Consider the following 21,396-nt stretch of genomic DNA (forward strand, 5'->3'; position numbering starts at 1 on the left):
AGTTCTACGGGTCACAGTGTGAATGTGAGTTTGACATGCAAACACCAGGCAGAGATTTTTACCATCAAAGTGGTCATAGCTTCTCAGGTGAGTGTAAGAGATTGTTTGTTTTTTACTTCTCCGGGCTTTAAATGCTGAGCAATTGTCATGATTAACTTCATTCACATTTTTGTGAATAAATAAGGCTTTTTACACATTATATATATATATATATATATATATATACATATATATAGCCCTGTCACTTCTTCATCTTTCCTGTCATGTGAGGCATTTGCAGATATTACACAACGTTCATGCAGTTTTGTGTTTAAATCTTGGCTGTGACTCAGCATAATGTGGACACAAGCTCAGGGGCCAACACTGATTTCTCTCTGAGGATTGCTGAGTAGGACTGTGGTGAAATGCTCTCGTGTGAAATGGCCGAATGTTTTGTGATATAAAGAGAACTTATCAGTTTGTCGGGCAAGACTCGGACTGCCACTGTCAACAGTGAGTCTGCTTTTTCGCGGTATCTGTGGACATCTTTCTTCATCACTTGGTATGATCTTCATATGAATAATCTGATACTACACAATGAGCTGTCAGGGGGACTTGATAGAGAATTACTTTACACTTCCAAAACAAAATGTTTTGATGTATTTTTTTCAGCCTATCACTTATGCGACTTTGTTTTTTCGTTTTGCTGTCATATTGGACGCTCATTTTTCTGACACTTAAAGAACCATGCAGTGTTTTTGTATGTGTTTTGTCCATTAACTTAACTTTACTGCAGACCATTTCCCAAAGCATAGTTTTTTTTTTAAATTTGTCAAAGTATTTTGCTAACTACTTTATGCAGAAAAGAAATCTTGTAGCGAGTATAAATTTGCTTGACATTACATATCCATGTAGAGCTGAAACAATTAATTGATCGCCAGAAAATGAATCAACTATTTTGATAATTGATTCATCAATTTTTGAAGAAAAATGCCAAACATTATCCAATTCTGGTTTCTGAAATGCAAATGTTTTCTGCTTTTAACTATCATATATGGTAGCATTTTTTTGTTAGATCTTTTGTGACTGTTGTAATTTGAAAATGTCACCTTGGGCTCTGGGCATTTTTCAATAATTTCACACATTTTACAGACAATACCAGCAATCAGTGAATCAAGAAAATAATCAGTAGATTAAGCAATGACGAAAATAATTGCACAGTATTGTCACCCAAAAATAAACGCAGCGATTATCTGTTTTACGCTAATTTCAAGACTCTGCAAGTTTATTTTAATTGTGTATTGATGTCACCTAAAAGCAAGAAAGATATGAAATTAATTCATGGCGGCTTTGGTTTCCATTAACACAAGGCAGGCAATATGTTGTTGATAATAAGTGAGCTAAAATGTGCCAAACCACCTTCAAATCTGCAAAACCACTCTTTCAAAGAGTGATGCAAGTTATATCTTCTTATACTCAGTGATATCAAATTTAGTGGAAATCAACAACTCTGTTAAAAAAGCAACATATCCTCAAAAAACATACAGTAAATATCTGACAATAAAAAGCAATAGGCAAGAAGTTGTCTTTTACCAGAAAAAAATGCTCTCTGACCTTTAAAGCCAATCAAATTATTGGAAATAAATAGCAAAATGAGGAGGTCTCAGAGAGTAAAAATCAGCTGCTTGTTCCTAAAAAAGTTTCAGTAGGGGATTGTCAGAACGCTATCATAGCTTTAAAGTTATTAAAGGTTAAAAATGTCATCACTGATGTAACATGGCTATTTAAAATTAGGAGAACTTATGATTAATTTGTGGTTGAGAAATATGTTTTGGAGAAGTTATAAAAGGAGCTTTCTCAGATAAAGAATTCTCCTCTGGATTGATCTCATAACATCCCTTTTTACACTTCTTTTGCCTAAAATTCATGTTAAATTGGAAATCATGGGGAAATATGGCATAATTGCCATATTTTGGCCTTTACTATATATTTATGTTTCAAGTGTCCTCTTCTTTGGTAGCTGTTTGAGTTTTGGATTTTCTGTGCACCAAGTGTAGAAAGTTGTGTCTAATACAACAAAAGGATATGGTAGAAATCTCTGGTTATTTAAATCAGCAACAGGAAAACACAGATTATTGGTAAAATCATCCTGTAATCTCTGCATGAGCTGTTTAAAATCTGATTGACTAAATGTGTTGATACAGCGCCAGTCAGTCAGTGATTACCGGTATTATTATTGCTTATCAAGTTATATAATTCCCAAAGAGAGGTGTGTGTGTGTGTGTGTGTGTGTGTGTGTGTGTGTGTGTGTGTGTGTGTGTGCGTGTGTGTGTGTGTGTTTGTGTGTGTGTGTGTGTGTGTGTGTGTGTGTGTGTGTGTGAATAATCTGGACTTTGCTCTGTTGTCATAAATGAAAGGAGTGCCTGGAGATACCATGCTATGTTTATGTTATGTCCCTCACACGGTCTGAAAGTCATTTTTAACTCTTTGTAGGCACCATACCTCCACACATAGCTTTGTTTGAGCTGGTGTGAAGACATAGCTCAGGTTTTTAAAGAAGTTGGATTTCTCACACGGGGATTCGTCAAACGATAAGAAGCAACATTTGCTTGTGTTCTAAGCAGTGGCTTTAACAAGTTATATATGAAACCTCTGGAAGAGCTAAACACAGTCATTGCGTGAATGTATGATGAAAGGAAGACATTTGTTTCTGTGAAATAGATGAAATAGATGTAATGAGAGTTGACACGCTTCACTTTAGCCCACAGATAATAAACAAACCACTTTTACCTCCACACCGCCAACATCCTTGTTTGGTTACTATAATGCAATTTTTCACATTGTTGTTGTGAAAGTTTTCAGATAAGCCCACTTTTGATTCAGTGTTATCAGATGGAATTGAGACCATGTTGACGCCGTTTAGCCATAAGTCATCAATTTGTTTTTTAAATTAAGTGTAATTGTTAACTTTAGGGCCAATCACGTTACCATTTACTGTCTGCTTATAGGCAACATTTTGGCTGCAAAATTGGATTTCCTTTGACAGCAAACAAATTTTAGTCCACAAGCAGGTTGTTTGCTCTTCAAAAATGCAGCTCTACTGGTTAATGTTTTATGTCTCCATCATGCTTTGATGTCCTCTCTTTTTTATTGTATACCACAAAATGTTTGCAATCTGAACTGTCTTCCTGGAGCAATTGTCTTTATGGGAATTAATGAGGATCATGATTTATGATGATGATGATGGTTTGTGGAATATATTTGGCAGAACCTGTTCATTTGTTACAGTACTGCAGACAGTTCGATCTCACATCCAGCTATGGCTGGAAGGTGTTGATCTACAAACTAGATGGGGTTGAACAAAGTGATCTAATTCTTAAAGTGTTCAACTAATTAGATAGCAATTGTTCAAATGTTTAGTTGGTTTTTGGCAACTATTTGATTATTTGATTTGAAAACTGAGAAGGCTGCCTGTGTTACATTTATTTTCTTTCAGTTCCACTTATTTTTATTTATTAAGTTTACCAAAGATTTTACAAAATAAATCAGCTGCAACTGTGACACGGTTCATATTCTTTTTCTCTCAACAACAAGAAGACATTGTGGAAAGAAAACGTTTAAATCACATCTGCTGTCTGAGAACTGATTCATATTGAAAGCAACATCAAAGCAAGTTCTCAGTCCGAACCCTAACTCTCTTTACACTAAATGCAGTCCATGCTTGGATAAAGAAGATCACATGTTGATGCAAAAATTGTATAGTCTATTGCAACATTTATATTTGAAAACAAATGTTTCTCTCCTTTTGTCCTTCCATCTACCCTTAGGTTGCCTTTTTTTGCAGCCAAAAAGTTGATCTTTACAAGAATGATAATGTTTTCCCCCTCAGACATTAATGTTTAGAAGCACCTTTTCCGGCACCGTCATTAATAGCAAAGACTACTGAGCAGCTGCAGCCACTTTGACAGCAAAAATAAGCAAATAATAAAACAAATGTACAAGCTGTGCAGTATCACATTGATCACTCTAACAGCTTGATTCCACCAGACATGCTGCAGCATATTTCTGGAGCGTCCCAAAAGCGGCTCTCCACTGTACCCCGCTAAACAGACGCGCCTAGTCTATATTTGACGGAAGCCGTGTCAAGTTGCACAGAGCAGATCAAGCCAGACAGGAAGTCAGACACAGAAATGCCATAGAGCATCTTGTCAGTTTTCAAAATAAAGCACCCCATGCAGACTCCTAATCGTAGATCACATCACTAAATCAACATTACATTATAACCGGTGGCACCAGGCCAGAAGTCAACCAGTCGGAGGATGTTTGTCACCATGGATGACGAGAGGTTCATCTTGAAAGTGGAAAATTTTATGACACCACTGCTGCAATGACAGTCCCGGAGGGGTGGCTCTCTTCTCTCTGGCGCTGCTGGAGCAAAATGCTCCACTTCTGAAACGTTTCCACTGGGGTATGACACCATGCAGAGGACAGAACAGCCGACGCAGCCGTGCCCGATGGAATCAAGGCGTTACACATTGTTACCTCTGATCCTAGTCACCTGCTTTGGATTCAGTGCATAGAAATTAACATCTGACCAGAGAGCAAGAATGCAAATGAAACTGGACTGGGCAAGACATTATAGAATACTGGTGGTAAAATGGACATTTTCAATTCAGACCAAGTTAAAAAAAAAAAAAAAGTCAAAGTATTATAAGGTAATGCTGGTTTTATGCAGTTTAGATCTTACTTTCATAGTTTTGGCCATAATTCCTATCAGTAATAAAAACATTGCACAACAAGTTAACAGCTGAGATCAAGGTGACACCAATGAAAGGAAGCCAGATGGGCCATGAAATGTGAGTGGTTAGACAATCATACTAGTCTTAAACAAAGCCCCAAGTTAGCTAAACATATTTGGAAAAAAAGGCAACTGGTCAAAGTGTGATCCAAACTGTCAGTTGTAAACATCCATGACAATTTACAGACCAACTTCCTTGCTCAATTACCATAGTTGTAGCAATGCTACTTGGTTCCCAGATCTCAGCTATTACATGCATGAATACATTGTTATCATGCCCAATAGAAATTATGGCTAAACCTAGGTAAATAAGACTGATGTTGGAAAAAAAAACATAATTATCACTTAAATTAGTCCATAAGGCAAGACCCCAAGATCAGGTAATAATGCAGGACCCATCGAAGGGCCCTTATCATTTCAGCTACTACCATGCTTTAGTGGTGCATCCTCCCAAACAAATTTAAAAGAAATTACCATAACTTAACTAACTCAAACATAAAGACACACGTCCACTAATAAAAACAAACAAATATACTCTAATAAGAAGAGTTTTCTTGCCAATGCACTTTGACATAGATATTATTCAACAGACAGTAGGATATCCAGCAACCTTTGTCCCAATTTCCCTTTTAGAAAGACGTGGGAGCAAACAGCAGCTCCTCAGGTCAAACCATCTTTCTCTAATGGGAACTTCAGATTGACTCAGACTTTGTGTGCACATGGTTCTGCATGGTTTACTGGATGTGGTATTGCTTGAGGCATCACTAGTACAGGTCTTGCTGAGGATGCTGTACATAACCAGACCCCTTGATTTTAAAATGGCTATTAATTAAATGGAAGAGGATCTTGGAGAAAAAGCAAGAATAGAGACTGTCATTAGCTTCTTGATTTTGGGAACTTTTTTGTTTTGTCCACATAATTAACTAATTTTTGAAACAATGGGTTTGTGATTTCAGACATAGGTAGACCAAAACAGGCAGATTTGATCAGCTAGCGAGCTAATTAAGCTAACATTGGTGAGGTGGTGAAAACACTTTCTCCAAATTGCTTGTATTGTTTCCACCTGAGTCTTATAAAAATGAGAATCTTCTTCATTAAGTTCTTAAATATGCACTTAATGGCTACATACATGATATCATGATATCATACTTGTTATGATGTAGCCTCGATGCATACTTGTTTGTATTTTCACACAGTATATTTTCACTTTTAACATTAATAGAGAAATGGCTTTTAGGATGTCAGGACTAACTGATGTGTTTGGAAAACGCTATCTTAGGTAACTTCTCTGGGGTTTCTGGAGTGTAAACTTCCCCAAATCCATTAATGAGCAGGACAGAGCTGCTAACTTTAGGATGGTTACTACTGTTGGTAGTAAGCTAATTAGGTGGACATGTTAATGATTGCAGCTTACATGAGAGCAGATAAACACACAGTTTAATGCATCCCTTACACATTTGCTCATTTTTGGTTTTGGAAAGGCTAAAAAAAGACGCCACCCTCCAAACTCTTTAAATGCTGAGTATTTGCTCTTACCGCAGCCCCAGGCACACTGCCCCAACATGTAGAGAAAGCCAAAGATTGACAGACCTGCCATGCCTAGTTAATTAGACAATCACTGTTTAGAGGAGGGACTTTGTGAATGGTCAATTGTTGAGCCAACTCTGACATAAATTTTTCACATTTTAAATCAACCTTGAACCTTCCTTTTTTCCAAACAACAGTTTCCTTTGCGTAGACCTTTCCTGACACACATGCTTACAGTGTGTTCTGTGAATGAGAGTCACGTCATGTGTTGTTTTGTTATTGTTCTGCCAAACAGCAGCTGAGAGAGCACACTCCCGTCTTTTCCTCTACACTTCGAGGAACAGGGCATGACCCTTCCCATATTGTACCTCTCCCTCTTCCTATCATGCTGCCCTCTTCTCACTCCCTGTCTCTGTCAAAATACAAGTTTAGCTATAAATCCTCACCACTGTCATGTCTCACATGACTCCCACAGCTGAGATCACAGTTGCATTAAGAGATCTTTAACAAGTGTTACATCATCATGAATGACAATTTTATTGAATCAGTCGTTTATCACCATATCTGCCTTCTTCCCTCATCGTCATCCTTCCCCATTCTGTTTCTCCATCCTTTCTAACACTTTCAATGCAACACCTCTCCGGCTCTAAAATGTGTGTTCATGTATGTTTGCAGTGTGTCATAAATGGAAGGAGTGCCTTAAACTATACTTTGTTTATGCTGTGCACACATGTGCTCATACACATATGTCTTTCAGTGTAACACATGGCACATGCGAGGCCTTGACAGCATGCACCACTCCTTCCCCCTTATCCAGTGAGGAAGCTCTTGAGGCTCAAGGGACTCATCAACCATTAACTCATAACTATTTAAAGGAATTAGGGGAAAGTTCATGTCCTTAGATTATTGTGAAAACTACAGATTCCCAGAGAGCAACATATGAAGCTGACACACACACACACACACACACACACACACTCCTCTCTTTCAGTGTTTCTCTAATAATGTGTGTTTACTGACCTGCTCATGTGCTGTCCTTATCTGTATCTGAAGTTAGTTAGTTTTGAGAGTTGCGATGTACTTACATGCCCCTGCAAGTGCAAATATAAGCAGAATGTGTATCTGTGTGTCTGTATGTGTCTTTAAATGTGTCTTTGTTTACATGAAAGGGTTTGAAACATTTCTTTACAATTCCCCAACGTGCTGTTTCAGTGGCGTTCCGTCACCCTGTCGTCCTGTGATACAAGACACACCTCACGTCCCAGTCACATTATGAATCTGACAGCAATGTAGAACATATCCTGAACAGTAGTGTGTGTGTGTGAGTGTGTGTGTGTAAACCTGGCAGGCTCAGCCCTCCCATTACAATGGATAATTAAATTATGAGACAATGATCAAAAGGCGGATTGACAGATTGAAGAGTTAGATTAGCCCTTTTTGTTTCTAAATTGTTGCAGGAACAAATTATATCTTAAACGTTTGTTGATCTGATATACATACAGTATACTTAGTGTATGTATGATTTGTGCATGATGACAAAGTAGACAAAGCCAGACCCGGTCTGCCCAATCTCGATCAGTTGATTTTTGACAGTCGGGAAATAAAATTAAACAGTGTGTGATGAATAATTCAATCGTATCATTTGTCATCTTATTCAGTCACTTGTCGTTTTTGTTATGATTAGTCAAAACATGTTTTATTTACTTGACTGGAATCAGGACGTTGCCATTACATTTGTAAGCAGGAAAAATAATATGGCGGTGGGTGTCTGCAAGACGAGCAACACAGACAATGAGGAAGAAGACCGTCTATGAATGAGAAGAAGTGCGATAGAAGGTCTGAGCACATGCAGTGACTGGATGAATGGGATGAAATGGGAGGTAGTAGGACAGAGGAGAGGCTGGACCAGGATGAAAGGCGTGAATGATCCTGGCTCAGTCTGAACTATAAAAAACTTCCAAAAAGTGCAAACTAGTGAGATGTGCTTTGAGTGAGAGTGTAGTTATTTTATAATCAACTTCATCAGGTCTTAGTGCAGAGGCACAGCTTAGTTTTAAGGGATATTTTTTAAAATCCTGGGAAATATGCCTATTCACATTCTTGCTGTGAGTTAGATCAGAAGATTAATACCAGTCTCCTGTCTGTGTGCTCCCCCTAAAACCACAACTTGTCATTTTAATATTACCGTTTGTGTTTGAAATAATTAAAACAACATATGTTCACTTATGAACTTTGGACATGGTCGGCTTCAGCCCCATAGTTAACGCACAGACCTTAGAGTGGTACCGAGCTTCAGTTAGCTCTCTCTTTCTTAGTCTGCAGTTGGTGTTGCCCTATCTCTCAATCCACCATCTTTGCTAAACTTGGCACACACGAGAGTTTGTGTTCTTGTGAGATTTTTGCAATTGTTCTGTGATGTGATTTTACTCAAAGCCCATATGCCATTTCCATGACCTGTACCAAGCTATTGGTGTGCATTCACCAGACAACTCCTGCTTATTCTACAATATGTAATCATACATATCCCATCATCTAGTGTGTTTTCTCTGTATTTTTTTAAGATATGTTTTTGGGCATTTTTGCCTTTATTCAACAGTGCAACAACAAGGTCCCCGTGCAGTTATGTGGCATGTGCTGTAACCATTCAGCTACCACCGCATTTTCTCAACTGTTAGTTAGTCAGTTGTTCATTATCTGTTTCTGTCTGGCTGCCAGCTGTACTTAGACTTCACTGCTTTAGTTCCATGTTTCTTTCCGCTGGCTCACCAAAAAACACGTTCTAGCCTCTCGCCAACACCTGCAAGAGGAAGGGTAGCAAGCGACCACCAACCACAGCAACTTTTAGTATTCACACCTTTCGATGTGAGCACACAGTGGTTAAGAGTTAGTAAAGACACATTGCTCATGGTACTGAACACTGACACTAGACTAGTCATAGGGCATTGTGTTGATTAGTCAAACTCATGTTGCATTTAAGTTGATAATGCATTCTCTTTTTTTACTACATGATTACTTTGGGCACACATAATTTGCACAAAAATGCATAACTTGATGTAAGGAAACACAAAACCTGGTCTCTTGAATGATGGAAAACCCATTCTACGATCTTATCTGATAAGTTATTTTTCAGTTTTCTCCCAGACCTGAGGTTTGTCAGATGTACTGTAGTTTCGACTTGTACATGAGGTTTATGTTTCAACCTACCATACTGTACCTTTTTCAGACTGTTAAACATGGTGGTAGATTTGTCATAGTGTGGGCAGCTGCCACCTGTGAACTAGGTTAACATTTGCATGGCCTTGAAATGAAGCCAAAATACAAAGTCATTTTACATGAACAGGTGCATTTACAGGTATAAACTCTATTCCCAAATCTGTATGTCAAGACAGTTAAGACCTTGAGCGCAATGCTGATTGAATTCAGGTTACCTTATTTACCTTATTTAAATATCAGAGTAATGATGACTTTCCTTCTTTGAAAACATGCGCAACATTTTGAGTAGGCATTAAGTCATTCTGATGAAAAAGTGTGGCTGTACTCATCATTAGGTCAGTGATACTCAAATAGTTTTTCATTAACGTCTTATTAATGTTCCTTTCCACTCAGTTTCTGCAGCTTTTGTACCTCAGTAGTTGCTTGTTGACCATTCTTTTCTCTTTTCTTTCAATCCTTCAAAGCTACTGTCAAACTAATATGAGACCACTTGACCCTACCTGTCCAACCTTGTACCCTTTGGGTAAAATAAAATCGCTGCGAGTGAATGATTGATGGCAGCAGATAGCTGCAGCTCTCTGTCTCTGGATTGTTCAGTCTTGCCTCTCCTGTGTCTCATTTCCTTGATTATTGTTTCACTTTATTTAGGATCACTTTCATTTCACATATAATACATTTTTCTTTGAAAATATGTGTTTATCCCCATATAGTCACGTAACTTGTGCTCAAATGAAAATGGAGGCAAATGGGGACAAACCACTTCTCCATTGTTTGACCTTATGCAAGCATTTCTGTGTATTTGATTTAATAGAATCTGAACACATTTATAGTCGCAGAAAAATATTCCTGTAGCATGTACCAGGCTATGTTATGTTGTGACACACTTGTGATCAGCTGTCTTTTTATTTTTACAGGGACAGTGCACATTGATCAATATTACTGTAAATGTGCCAGTGTTAGCTGAAAGACAGGTGAATAAAAATGTATACAATTTTAATATATCTTTTAAAAACTAAGGTGGTTTAATGATTTGAGATAAAATTCTAAAATCATCATTAAACATATGTTATTATATGGTATAGTATAGCTAAAATCTGTTCACCCTCAGATAAAATGGGAACAGTAACGGGCACAGCTATCATATTCTGGTTAGAAACTGATACCTACGAGTAACCATTATGATATATGAAATTAAATCAGTGGGCTAGCACACTTTTGTGCTGGTATTGCATGAGGAGGCAGAAGTGACTCCGTCACTGCTGTCACATCGACACCGAGTGACTGAGTGGAGGGAGAGAAGTGCAACCAGAGAGGCATGATGAGGTCGCCTGTCAGTGTGAAGCAACAGGAAATCATCTGCATCTGATGTCTACCACTTTACACACACACACACACACACACACACACACACACACACAAGCACACACACAAGCACACATGTAATAGACAATAAAAAAGACAATACTTTTAAGCACATAGGCGCACATACTACACAATACAGTGCTGTTTGGACATGCAAACAATACACATAAAAATGAGGAATAAAAGACACATACACACATGCACAGGCCACATGATAGTTAGCTGTCTGAACTTATGCTGAGCCCAGACTCTGTCAGAGAGAAAATGTGTGTAGTTCCCTTTCTATGGGTCATCACTTCCTGAGGAAAAGCATGACCACACACACACACACACACACACACACACACACACACACACACACACACACACACACTCACACACACTCCGGTCTCCTCTCATCTCCTGTCACTGCCACTGCCACTTAGCTGCTAGTCACTGAGTTGACACTTAACACTCTAAATTGAAACAGGAGAAATAAGGTGAGTGGACTATACCCTGTGTGTGTGTGCATGTGTGTGTTTGTGTGTGGCTGCCATTCAGTTGGTCATGTTACAAGCTACATGTTATTATCTGCCATATGTGATAAAAATGCTTTAGACTGTCAGGTAGCTGACATTTGGACATTTAATTATGGTGTGTGATTAGCTGGTTTCCATTTTTAGTCTTTTAAGAGCAGACATCAGTGCTTATCAGTGTGATACTGTGGGTCAACTGGTTTTATTTGACACACAGTTTGCCTTCTCTCAGATACTTTGTCACCTCATGAGCTGGCTTGGGTTTGTGTGAAAGAGCAATGTTGTGATATTTGGTAGGGCCAGTAGGCTCCGAAACCTGCTCATAGTTTTTCGTTCAGGTTTTTGTAACTCTGTCATGTGAGGTAGCTCCATACTGTCCGTATTCTTCAGACCGTCCTCTGTCTTTTGTGCATTTTTGTGTAAATCCACAAACTGAGTGCTCTTTTGAAATAAAGATACAAAGTTTAAATTAGAATTAGATGTGACGTTGTTTATTTAGTTATTGTATATATTTTAGGATTAAAGAATAGCTCTCTCAACAATTCAAACTGTATGTAGATGACTATGTTGTCTGAAATGCAGAAAAGCACATTTCCTTTAAGTGTTGCCTCCCCCTCAACCCGACCCTTTCAGCCTGACCTCAGGTTGACCTGATGTTTACAATGCTCCACTTTCCTAGCTTTGGAAGATGAAATACAGAAATTTGATTAAAAATGTAACAGAAATCAGAGAAAGGTTGGGTGCTGTTTTACTCAGAGCTGTGCCAAGCAGACAGAGATTGTGGTTTTTAACCTCGCACTGTGCCAAGCTTTGAAGTTTCATGAGTAAATTCAGTACCAACCAAGCAAGTGGGTTTTCAAATGCGAGGAGACTCTCGATTCTGATGAGAGGGCAGACCAGACCTCTGGCTGCACCTGGTTTTCCATTACTCTCCTGTTTGATCATTTAGATAAAGAGGGGGAAGGCCCTTTCAGGTAATTCTTCCTATCGTGGCTTCACACCACCAAAGTAAAAAAAGTGCTAATTTCCTGAAGAGTGAAGCAGGATGGCATTCTGCACCACTTTCAACCTTTTATACCCTGCTGTTGATGTGAGAGCACCTGATTACCATTTTATTTTGTAAAATCAGCTACTTAAAGTATAGCATCATCACAACACGTGATTTTTCCGGTGTCCCACAGTTTCCTCATGCAGGGCTAACCAGGCAAAAACCAAGCACACTGAATCTTTTCAAAGAAATTGTGGGGACTGTGAGACGTGCAGGCGGGCATATCTTTGTTTTAGTCACTGACGCTGAACCACATGCTGTTTTACATGAAGAGGTCAGGAAGTCACAGAACTCTGTGCACTCACTTTGTTTGTGTCACACTTACACATTTATATACACGGGACAACTGTGATAATATAAAAGGTTTACTATGCAAAAGTTTAAAAAAAAGCAGACCACACCTTCTAGAGGGTAAAAACTCTGTAACCTGTCACTTTTTCTTGAGGATGTTTTAAAGAAACTTGTCTTAGAATGAGCTAAATTAGGGCGTTTGTATTTTCCTTTGTATATACTGCATTATTTCAGGGTTCTCATGTAGCAACCCAAATAACAATGCTTTTGATCAGGTGAACGCGTGGTTTGACACTAGTGATGCAGCTCTCGCCCACAGAGTGGAGCATAGTTTTTATTCAAACAGAAAAGATAAGAGTGGTAATGCCTCTGAATGTAGCAGGGCAGGTTCTGCTTTTTGTCTTTGACATTACTAAATATGCCAGACCGGCTTCTTTGTGGACTACTGTTGTGTCTTGAACGGCTCCGCTCTTTGTGCATTTTCTTTGCATGACTGTCAAATGACTCCTACAGTGTAGGAGGCTTTCACACCCTCAGAAGAAATTATGGTGATACTGAATATTTCCTGACTGCAGGGCTTATTCATTGTGAGTTTTTTGAGTTATTTTAGTTTTATTGCTAAGCTTTAAAAGCGTTTTCTGTGTTGTTACTTTCTGTATATAAACTGATGAAAAAAAGCCAGGTCATTTAAAATTCAATAAAACTTTTAAGGGATAACTTACATATTAGAGAACAGATTAAAACATGCAACATAGAATACAAAATTGAAGGATTTCAGCCACTTTCTCTACAGAAATCTGATCCCCAGCCTTTGCTTCAGTCTCTTCTGGACTGAATCATTGCCGTTGTGAAGAAATATGAACGTGAAAAAATATTTCATTCGTTTTGCAACTTTGTCCCTGAAGGAAAGATTTCACATCTCGCTGTTTGAGCTCTTAGTTGGATCTCTTTTTTCCTGGACTGCTGCTTTCAGGCTGGGAGGACAACGTCATTACCACTCCTAAAGTTAACATAACTTTAATTTACTTAACATGCTTTATTAGATGATTGTTGCGCCCAGTGTGTTGGCTCACGAACCACACGCAGCATCAGTGTGGTTCCTAAGTACAGTAGCTTGCCAGACCTGCCTGCCAGTTTGCCGTTGGTCTTTTGTTATTATATCATGTCTGATGCAATAGTTGATAGAAATACTCCTACACACTGTACTCTTACCTGGAAGACAAGTTCTGACGTGGAAATCTGAGAACTGGCACATGCTCACACACACACCCATTCGCAAACACAACACACACTGCAAAGCCTTACTTATCATCTGTCACCTTTTCTAATGTCTGACAGGGTGTTTGCCCATACATCAGTCACAGATACAAACACATTGAATTCAGCAGATTTGGTCCGTTTTGATAAACACTGTCAGGAGAAGTTACAGTACAAACTTGTTTCACCTTTGATTACGACATGATTTAAGCACTTTGGTTTAACTGCCAAGCTGCAGCAGCCTTCCTTTTTTTCTTTGTGTGCTGAAAAGCCCTCTGAATATAGAGCAGCACTGACATGAATCTCCTAAAAGATGGGGTTTTCTCAAAGCCTCTTGGGTGCAGTTTGATTTCTTGAAGTGGTCTGGGGACTCGCTCCCTGTCACCCCTCTCACTTTATCTCTCTTATACTTCATCTCTAGAGCTCTCTCTCCCACTAGATTTCTGACTCTGTATAATGACTTGATGCCAACCAGGACACAAGTTGCTCCAAAGCTCACTCTATTTTCGGTTCAGATCGGCTGGCAACCAGCCAACAAACGGAAAAATAACTAGGTTTCTCTGGTTATTAATAGTCAGCATTTTCCCCGCAGCAGCTTCCAAGGCAGTGGAAGCTACAGCCTGCAGATACACACACACATTCCTGTTTCTCTCTTGTTCTGAAACAATGTCACAGTCAATGTGAATTTTAAGTGGATCCCCTGCTGATTTTAGTTGCCACATTCCAAACAAGTAAAAAAGGAAACAATAAGTTATTGAGCGAGGAGGATGTTTGTTCCACGGGGATGTTTTGCCAAGTAATTTGGAGCCATTTCAAGCCATTTTTATACCTGGTGTGACTGTGCCATCTCAGTATTCTTATTTTAGATTTGTCCTGTTGCATAATTCATCGCATTCTTTGTTGCATCGGGCACTCGAGGTTGATTAGGGGAGGTTTATTTTGAGATTTCGTGTTGGTTACAAAGGGTTGTTTGCCAAGCCAGGTGGTTCAGTGAACAGACCTTTTACTCTATTGATTATTTATAAACTGTTGTTAGTTCTTCCTCCCTCTTAAAGATGGGAAAGTGATAAGATAGGTAGTTTCCAGTTTGTATGTTTAGGAAGACGTGGATCAGCTTTTTTCCTCCTAGAAAACCCCCATGAAAAAAACACAGCCAACAATGAATTGATCCTACTAACAAGTATTGTCTGTGTAGCTGAAGCCTAATTGAGCTTCCTCTGTGCCATAGATCTACACTGTTGTACAAAAACTATTACAGTGTTCCTTCCTACAATGAACATGTGCACTGAAGAATATTTTATCCCACACACACCATTCTGCTGCCATAAATACTTACAAGAGCACCAAATATGTATTAATCCATGGTGGAAAATAGTCCTCAACAAACATAGGATCCAATATAGAGTGAGCAGATTTACTCCTGTCTGAGTAACTTAAAACTACAATGACCAGCTGTCTTGGGAAATTATTTAGACTGATTTAAAATTAAACTATATATATTTTGACCCATTCTTAAGGATTTACATCTTCGGTAGGAACAAATGGGGTCACAGTAGGAAATTTGGAAAGCATTAAGAGACTGACTAGCACACTGTAGGTTTTGGTGGGATGGTATTACCTCATGGTCATTTGTTGATAAAGATCACCAATCTTATCCTTCAATATCTTAACTTTTTTTGATATTATTCAGCCTTACTTTTCAAAACTGCATCTTTGATTTGTGGCCTTGGTTCCTTGAAAATGTTGTCTCTTGTCATGAATTCAAACAGCTTCAAACAAGTTACTTTAGTCGTAGGGCCTGTAGTTTAGAAAGTCAATAGATCATAAATACAACATATTCTACTATTTTCTGCAGAAGCACACGACCTTGTACAAACTTGCCACTGATTATATAGCCTTGATTTGTGAGGCTTTCGTGTGTACTGTTGTAAACGCTGATGACTGGACTTTGACCATCTCGGCTGACTTCTCTCCTCCAATGGCTGATCATCTGAGTTAGATATTGGAAAGACTGAAAAGAGGAGCTTTCATTCATTTGTACAACACAGAGCTGAATATCTAATGGGAGTTGTATGGTAGACTCCTGTGTCGGAGACTTTCTGAATGTTGATTAAATCATTTTTCATACATTTTCAGGTCCATTTGTTCATTTCTCTTCAAGTAGCAGATAGTTTGTTAAAGGATAAATCTGGTCATATTCTATGCTGTCAACAAATCCCATGAAAAGACCAAAGCCAACAATGAAATGATCCTACTAACAAGTATTGTCTATGAAGTTAAAGCTTATTCGTCTCTGCTGTAGACCTCCGTTGTTCTCCGAGTGTCATGTTCCTTCATATATGAAAAGTGTAGGTTATTTTGAGTCAATCCCACATACATCATTCTGCTTCTTTAAATATTTCCTGGAGCACCAAATGTGTATTAATCCAAAGCTGAAAATAGTCCCCAACAAATACATATCAAACTACTGTGCTCAGCTGTTTTAGGAAATTATTTAGACTGTTTTAAAAATGAAAAGTAACATTTTTTCCCCAGTGGCTCACTTGGCCAGTAGATCAGAGTTTTACTGGCCCCTTGTATATTTCCACTGCCCCGGCAGCCAAAAAATGAAAATAACTCATTTTTTCATAATTTTGGTGATTTATTATACATAATATGTACAACAGTGAAACTCCCTTTAGATTTGGTTGTTTTACTTTAGTTATTGATATATAATGTTGATATATTACACAAATATGCAAAATGGGTAGGACAAATGCTTTATGTCGAGGGATAGGCACATATTGGATCAGTAAATGAATGGTGTTTAAATGTAGGTTTTTCCATATTTTGTGTAAAGACAGATAGTATGGAATACATAGGGAGAAGAGAACAGAATTTATGATAATAACATTTCAGCGAGTATGGATGACCTTGATAATAAACTCAATTAAACAAATTAACATTAGCAACATTAAATAAATGCTGAGAGATCTGCAGAAATGTACTGGTGAACAGTGAGAGAAAGAACATAATGACATTTAACCTCAGGTTAGTTACTTTAGGTTTAAACCTATATTAAACACAGTTCAACAAACAGCAGGAGCCACAGAGTTGAAAGATACACCTCAATAATGTCATAAAAAATACTCCTGGTGATCAGCAGCAAGCATTTCATTGGTTTTAACTAAACTGTATATGTTGCCGTTCATAAACCTTGGTGTCTCCTGCAGACACTGCTGCTGTCAAAGTCACACAGAAGACATGCATATAACTACGCAGTGAGGATGCTAACTGGCTAGTGAGTTAGCCAGAAAACTGTACAAAACATACCACAGTCGCTGTTTTCTACGTAGGAGTATTGTTGCTTCCACAAAAGTAGAAAGGTCCTCTTTCTTTTCATAGCCTTGTAAGTTTTTTTCACTGACATTTTTTTTGAGTACTGGTACACCGTATTTGGTGACCCACCAGATTCACCGGTAAGAGGCTAGCGGGCTAAAATGCAGCCTTCCCCACGTGTTTTTCAGGAAATCATGATGCATTTCACTAGTAATATGTCTCGAAAACGCACTCATGTTGCAGACTCTGATTAGCCGTCACTGGCCCATCTGGGCCAATCAACTTAACCTGCATAAACTGTCACTGGCTTTCACTTTCACAGTATGAACAAATGGGCTGAGGGCAAAAAGCCACAGAAAGGGCAGGGAAGTCAGACAGTATTGAGAGACAGACTAACAAAATATTTATTATCGTCAGCCTTATGCTTTAATAATGCTGACCAAAATACAAACCAAAATAGATATTTTCTTTCCAGGAAATATAAATAAAAAGCAGATAGCAAATATCAGAATGTTACAGCAGTTTTCAGCACCAACCCAGTCCATCATTACTAATCAGTAACACATTTTGGCACTCAGAAGGTGCAGTCTGTTCCACTCCAAAAGCTAGAATCGTACATCCCTGGCCTCAGACAGACTGAGGCTCAAACAGTGCTGCTTTGTGTGTCCTTTGGTTGGGCAATCACACAGTGAGCCACCCAAACAGCAACAGAGGAAGATGGTGTTATGAGCATAAGAGACGTTCCTCAGTGCCAGAGTTCGTCTTGTTCTCCCTGTGACACAATCTGCCTCCCTGTTTACTAGATAACAGACAGACTACAGGAACGAACCGGATGGATACTCATCATGGCGTTATTATGGGAGTGTGTGTATGTGTGTACGCATTGTTTATGTTTTGGGCTTTTCTCAACAGACAAACATAAGTCATTAACACAACGTACATTGCTGCATGTGGGTTTGTCTACATATATTTTCATGGTCATCTCTTCCTCTGCTTTTCCTCCGCTCTCCTTCTCTTATCTTCCTCCCTCTCATTCTCCCTTTCCTCTCTCTCCCCTCCTCTCTATTGCTGATTCTTGTAGTGTTGTTTTATTTTAACAAGGCCACATGCAGTCAACAAAGGGTATTGCATCAGCTAACGCGTCACTGCTTCATCTCTCTGCACAGTAGACATGGTGGACACCCAGCAGCTCCTAGCCTGGCCTGTCAGTTTCAGTCTGAGCGCCGTGGATCTGTCAGAGCTGGACGACAGCTCCCACTCCCTCGACATGAAGCATTTGTCCACATTAGACTACGCCTCCATCTCCTCCTCCTCCTCCATCCCTTCCACCATGTCTCCCTCGCTGGTATCTGCCATCTCCGTCGGTGTGGCCTATGACTCCAGTCCACCACAGAGTGAAGACCACCTGACCAACATGGACTACACAAGCATGCACAGCTACAGGGCAGAGCTAGACACGCACAGTAAGTCTTTGTGATGGGTGTAACCAGAGCTAAAACTTGTTATATTGTTTCTTTGTTATTCCTGATTAAATGCAAACAAACGCTTATCAGCAAAATTGGCTTGTAGGAGGTGGAAATTGATTTATTTGCAACTTCTTTGAAGCAGAGCAAGAACTCACATAAGGAAGTGTCTTTGTGAAAAGGCTGCAGGCTTACTGTCGGGGTATTTAAGATATTTATTCATACGTCTGCTGAAAATCTTAGAAGAGTGGTTAGTTTGATATTACATAGTTTAATGGATATAATAGGTGTTTTTGGTTTTTTTTAAATTATGTAATAACTTTAACTTTCTGTTTGTCTGCCTACTTGGTGTCTTACTTGCCTGATGATCTGTTTTTCTGTCAGATTCAATCAAGCTGGAGCCGCAGTCACCACCACAGTATGCTGACAGTCCTGTTTTCTCCAAGCTCCAGGATGATACATCAACGGCATCGTCGCTAAACATTGAGTGTCGTGTGTGTGGAGATAAAGCCTCTGGGTTTCATTATGGCGTCCATGCCTGTGAGGGCTGTAAGGTAGGACTGAAAGATATTAGTAAAAATTGAAAAAAAAAGATGTTTAAACCCCTGGATTATATTACTAGTGACTAGTGTTGCAACTAATGATTATTTTCATTATCGATTAATCTGCTGATTATTTTCTACATTAATTGATTAATCATTTAGTCTATAAAATGTTATAAAATTGTGAAAAAGACCCCAAAGATATTCAGTTAACTATCACATTAGACAAAAAAAGCAGAATGTTTTGAATTTTTGTTTAAGAAATGGCTTTAACAATTATTCAATAATCAAAATAGTTTCAGATTAATTTAATTACTTCAGCTCATCACACTGTGCAGACTGCCTTCTGCTTTGTAGGGCTTCAGACATCTCAAGCTTGAAAGTTTATTCAAATTAAAAGGGTCGTTTTGTTTTGTTTTGGCTTGAGTGGATTCCATCCAGCAGTGTTTTGTTTTCATACTGTTGTTCAGTTTTCACGAGTTTGTACGGAATTTTTAAAAAAAAATTTCTGTTTTCTTTTTCGTTTATAAATGGTCTGGCTACCAGTCATTTTAGAGACACATACTGTGGCTTTAATTACAGCACACAGTAGTGGAAACTAAATTGGTCGCTGCTCTAAAATAGTAATGCTCAAGATCAAGAAAAAAAAGTCACTGCCGTGCCACCTTCGAGTCATGTCAGGAAATGACAATGGGTGTAACGATTTCTACAACGAATCACAAGGTTTTGTTTTTCTGCCAGTCTTCCTTTTTCTGTCACAATGTGTCACTCTTAGTTGAAACATGTTGGTGGAATAACTAATTCTATAATGGATGGAGAGAAGTGTGCAATTTTTCATCTTTTTGATGTCTGTCACTTTAACCACAAACCCCATACATTTTCCACTCAACAGAGGCTTGTGCTCATACAGACATACAGCCAGCCCCTCAAACTCTGTCTATCTGTATAGAGTATAAATAACTAATAGAGTGCGGGGGAAGTTTCACACATGTTTCCATTTTTTGACATTGTCCTCCAAAGAAATGAAACAGCAGCAATACCTTGCCTGTTGTTCCAAGAAATTTTCATGTCTAAATGATTTCTAACAAATATCTATATAAAGCTGCTTGACATGTTGTGTTCCATCAAGTCTCTACAGTGTAAAAAAAAGATTACCCTAAGCCTGTAATAGACTTTCAATAGAATATGGTACATTTTGTTAGATTAAATGGCTTTTTATTACAATAAACATACATCTACCTTGTGAATACTCTGACACCTTTTATAATATAGTCTTATATTATTTTTACTATAGCATTCATCTATAGATTTTATAAATGACCATTCAATTTAACACATCACCCAAAGAACTTTTTTTTTTTTTTAATTTTGCTAAAAGTCACCTGTAATTAAACAAACTTGAGATATGAAACTTGTTTTTAGACAACATTTTAGAATAAAACTTTGATACACACTGAGTGACCAAAAAAATGGAAACATCTGTATGATGTAACTCAATGCAATACAGTACAATAGACCTTCAGACCTAAATACTGCCTTAATACAGGATATGTATGGTAATATTGTTTTAGGTTGTTTTTTTCAATCGTCAACATTAAAAGGCCAAAACCAACAAAGAATTGATGTCACTAACTTGCCTGACAAAGTTAATTCCACTGCACCACACAGTAGACCTCCATTGTTGAGTTTGCTAGTTCTCTAGTTTGGGTGTTGACTAAATTTTATAGTACATTTTGTTCACCTCATCTACATATTGCAGGAACAAAAGGTATTAGTCTAAATTATACTGTACCTTCAGAGGCTGAATGAACGTAAGGTACTGTAGTCATTGTTCTTCTTGAGTCCCAGGGGAGACTCACCAGAAGAGGGGGTCAGCCAAGCAGGCAAACACTTAATTGTTTTAAAACAGAAAACATTCTTTATTGAGGTGGAGTCTTGACCCCCCCTTTAACTTCCTTGTCCTTTAAATAACCTACGATTAAAAACGAACATCTGTGGATTGAAGGAATGAAGATGCCAAACACACCAGCTTCCACTTATATTGTGCAGATGTGGATTTTTTTCACTTTGGGAAAAGAGTTAA

At 38.4% G+C, this 21,396-nt stretch overlaps 1 protein-coding gene across 5 annotated transcripts in view; it reads left to right on the forward strand.

Moving 5' to 3' along the window:
* Positions 1–21,396, forward strand: part of pparg (peroxisome proliferator-activated receptor gamma) — a 35,977-nt gene that overhangs the window by 1,234 nt on the left and 13,347 nt on the right. Inside the window, exons 1-3 of one of the 5 annotated variants that reach the window (XM_067586930.1) lie at positions 69–87; positions 18,475–18,771; positions 19,156–19,325. In XM_067586930.1, coding sequence (XP_067443031.1) covers positions 18,480–18,771; positions 19,156–19,325 — 462 coding nt within the window. In that variant the 5' untranslated portion in view covers positions 69–87; positions 18,475–18,479. Of the gene's footprint in view, positions 1–68; positions 88–11,254; positions 11,359–18,474; positions 18,772–19,155; positions 19,326–21,396 lie in introns of those variants that run through there. The other 4 variants (XM_067586933.1, XM_067586934.1, XM_067586931.1 and 1 more) reach the window with 4 other exon arrangements.

The sequence above is a fragment of the Thunnus thynnus genome, chromosome 4 (genome assembly GCF_963924715.1).
Source record: "Thunnus thynnus chromosome 4, fThuThy2.1, whole genome shotgun sequence".
In the NCBI taxonomy this organism is placed as follows: domain Eukaryota; kingdom Metazoa; phylum Chordata; class Actinopteri; order Scombriformes; family Scombridae; genus Thunnus; species Thunnus thynnus.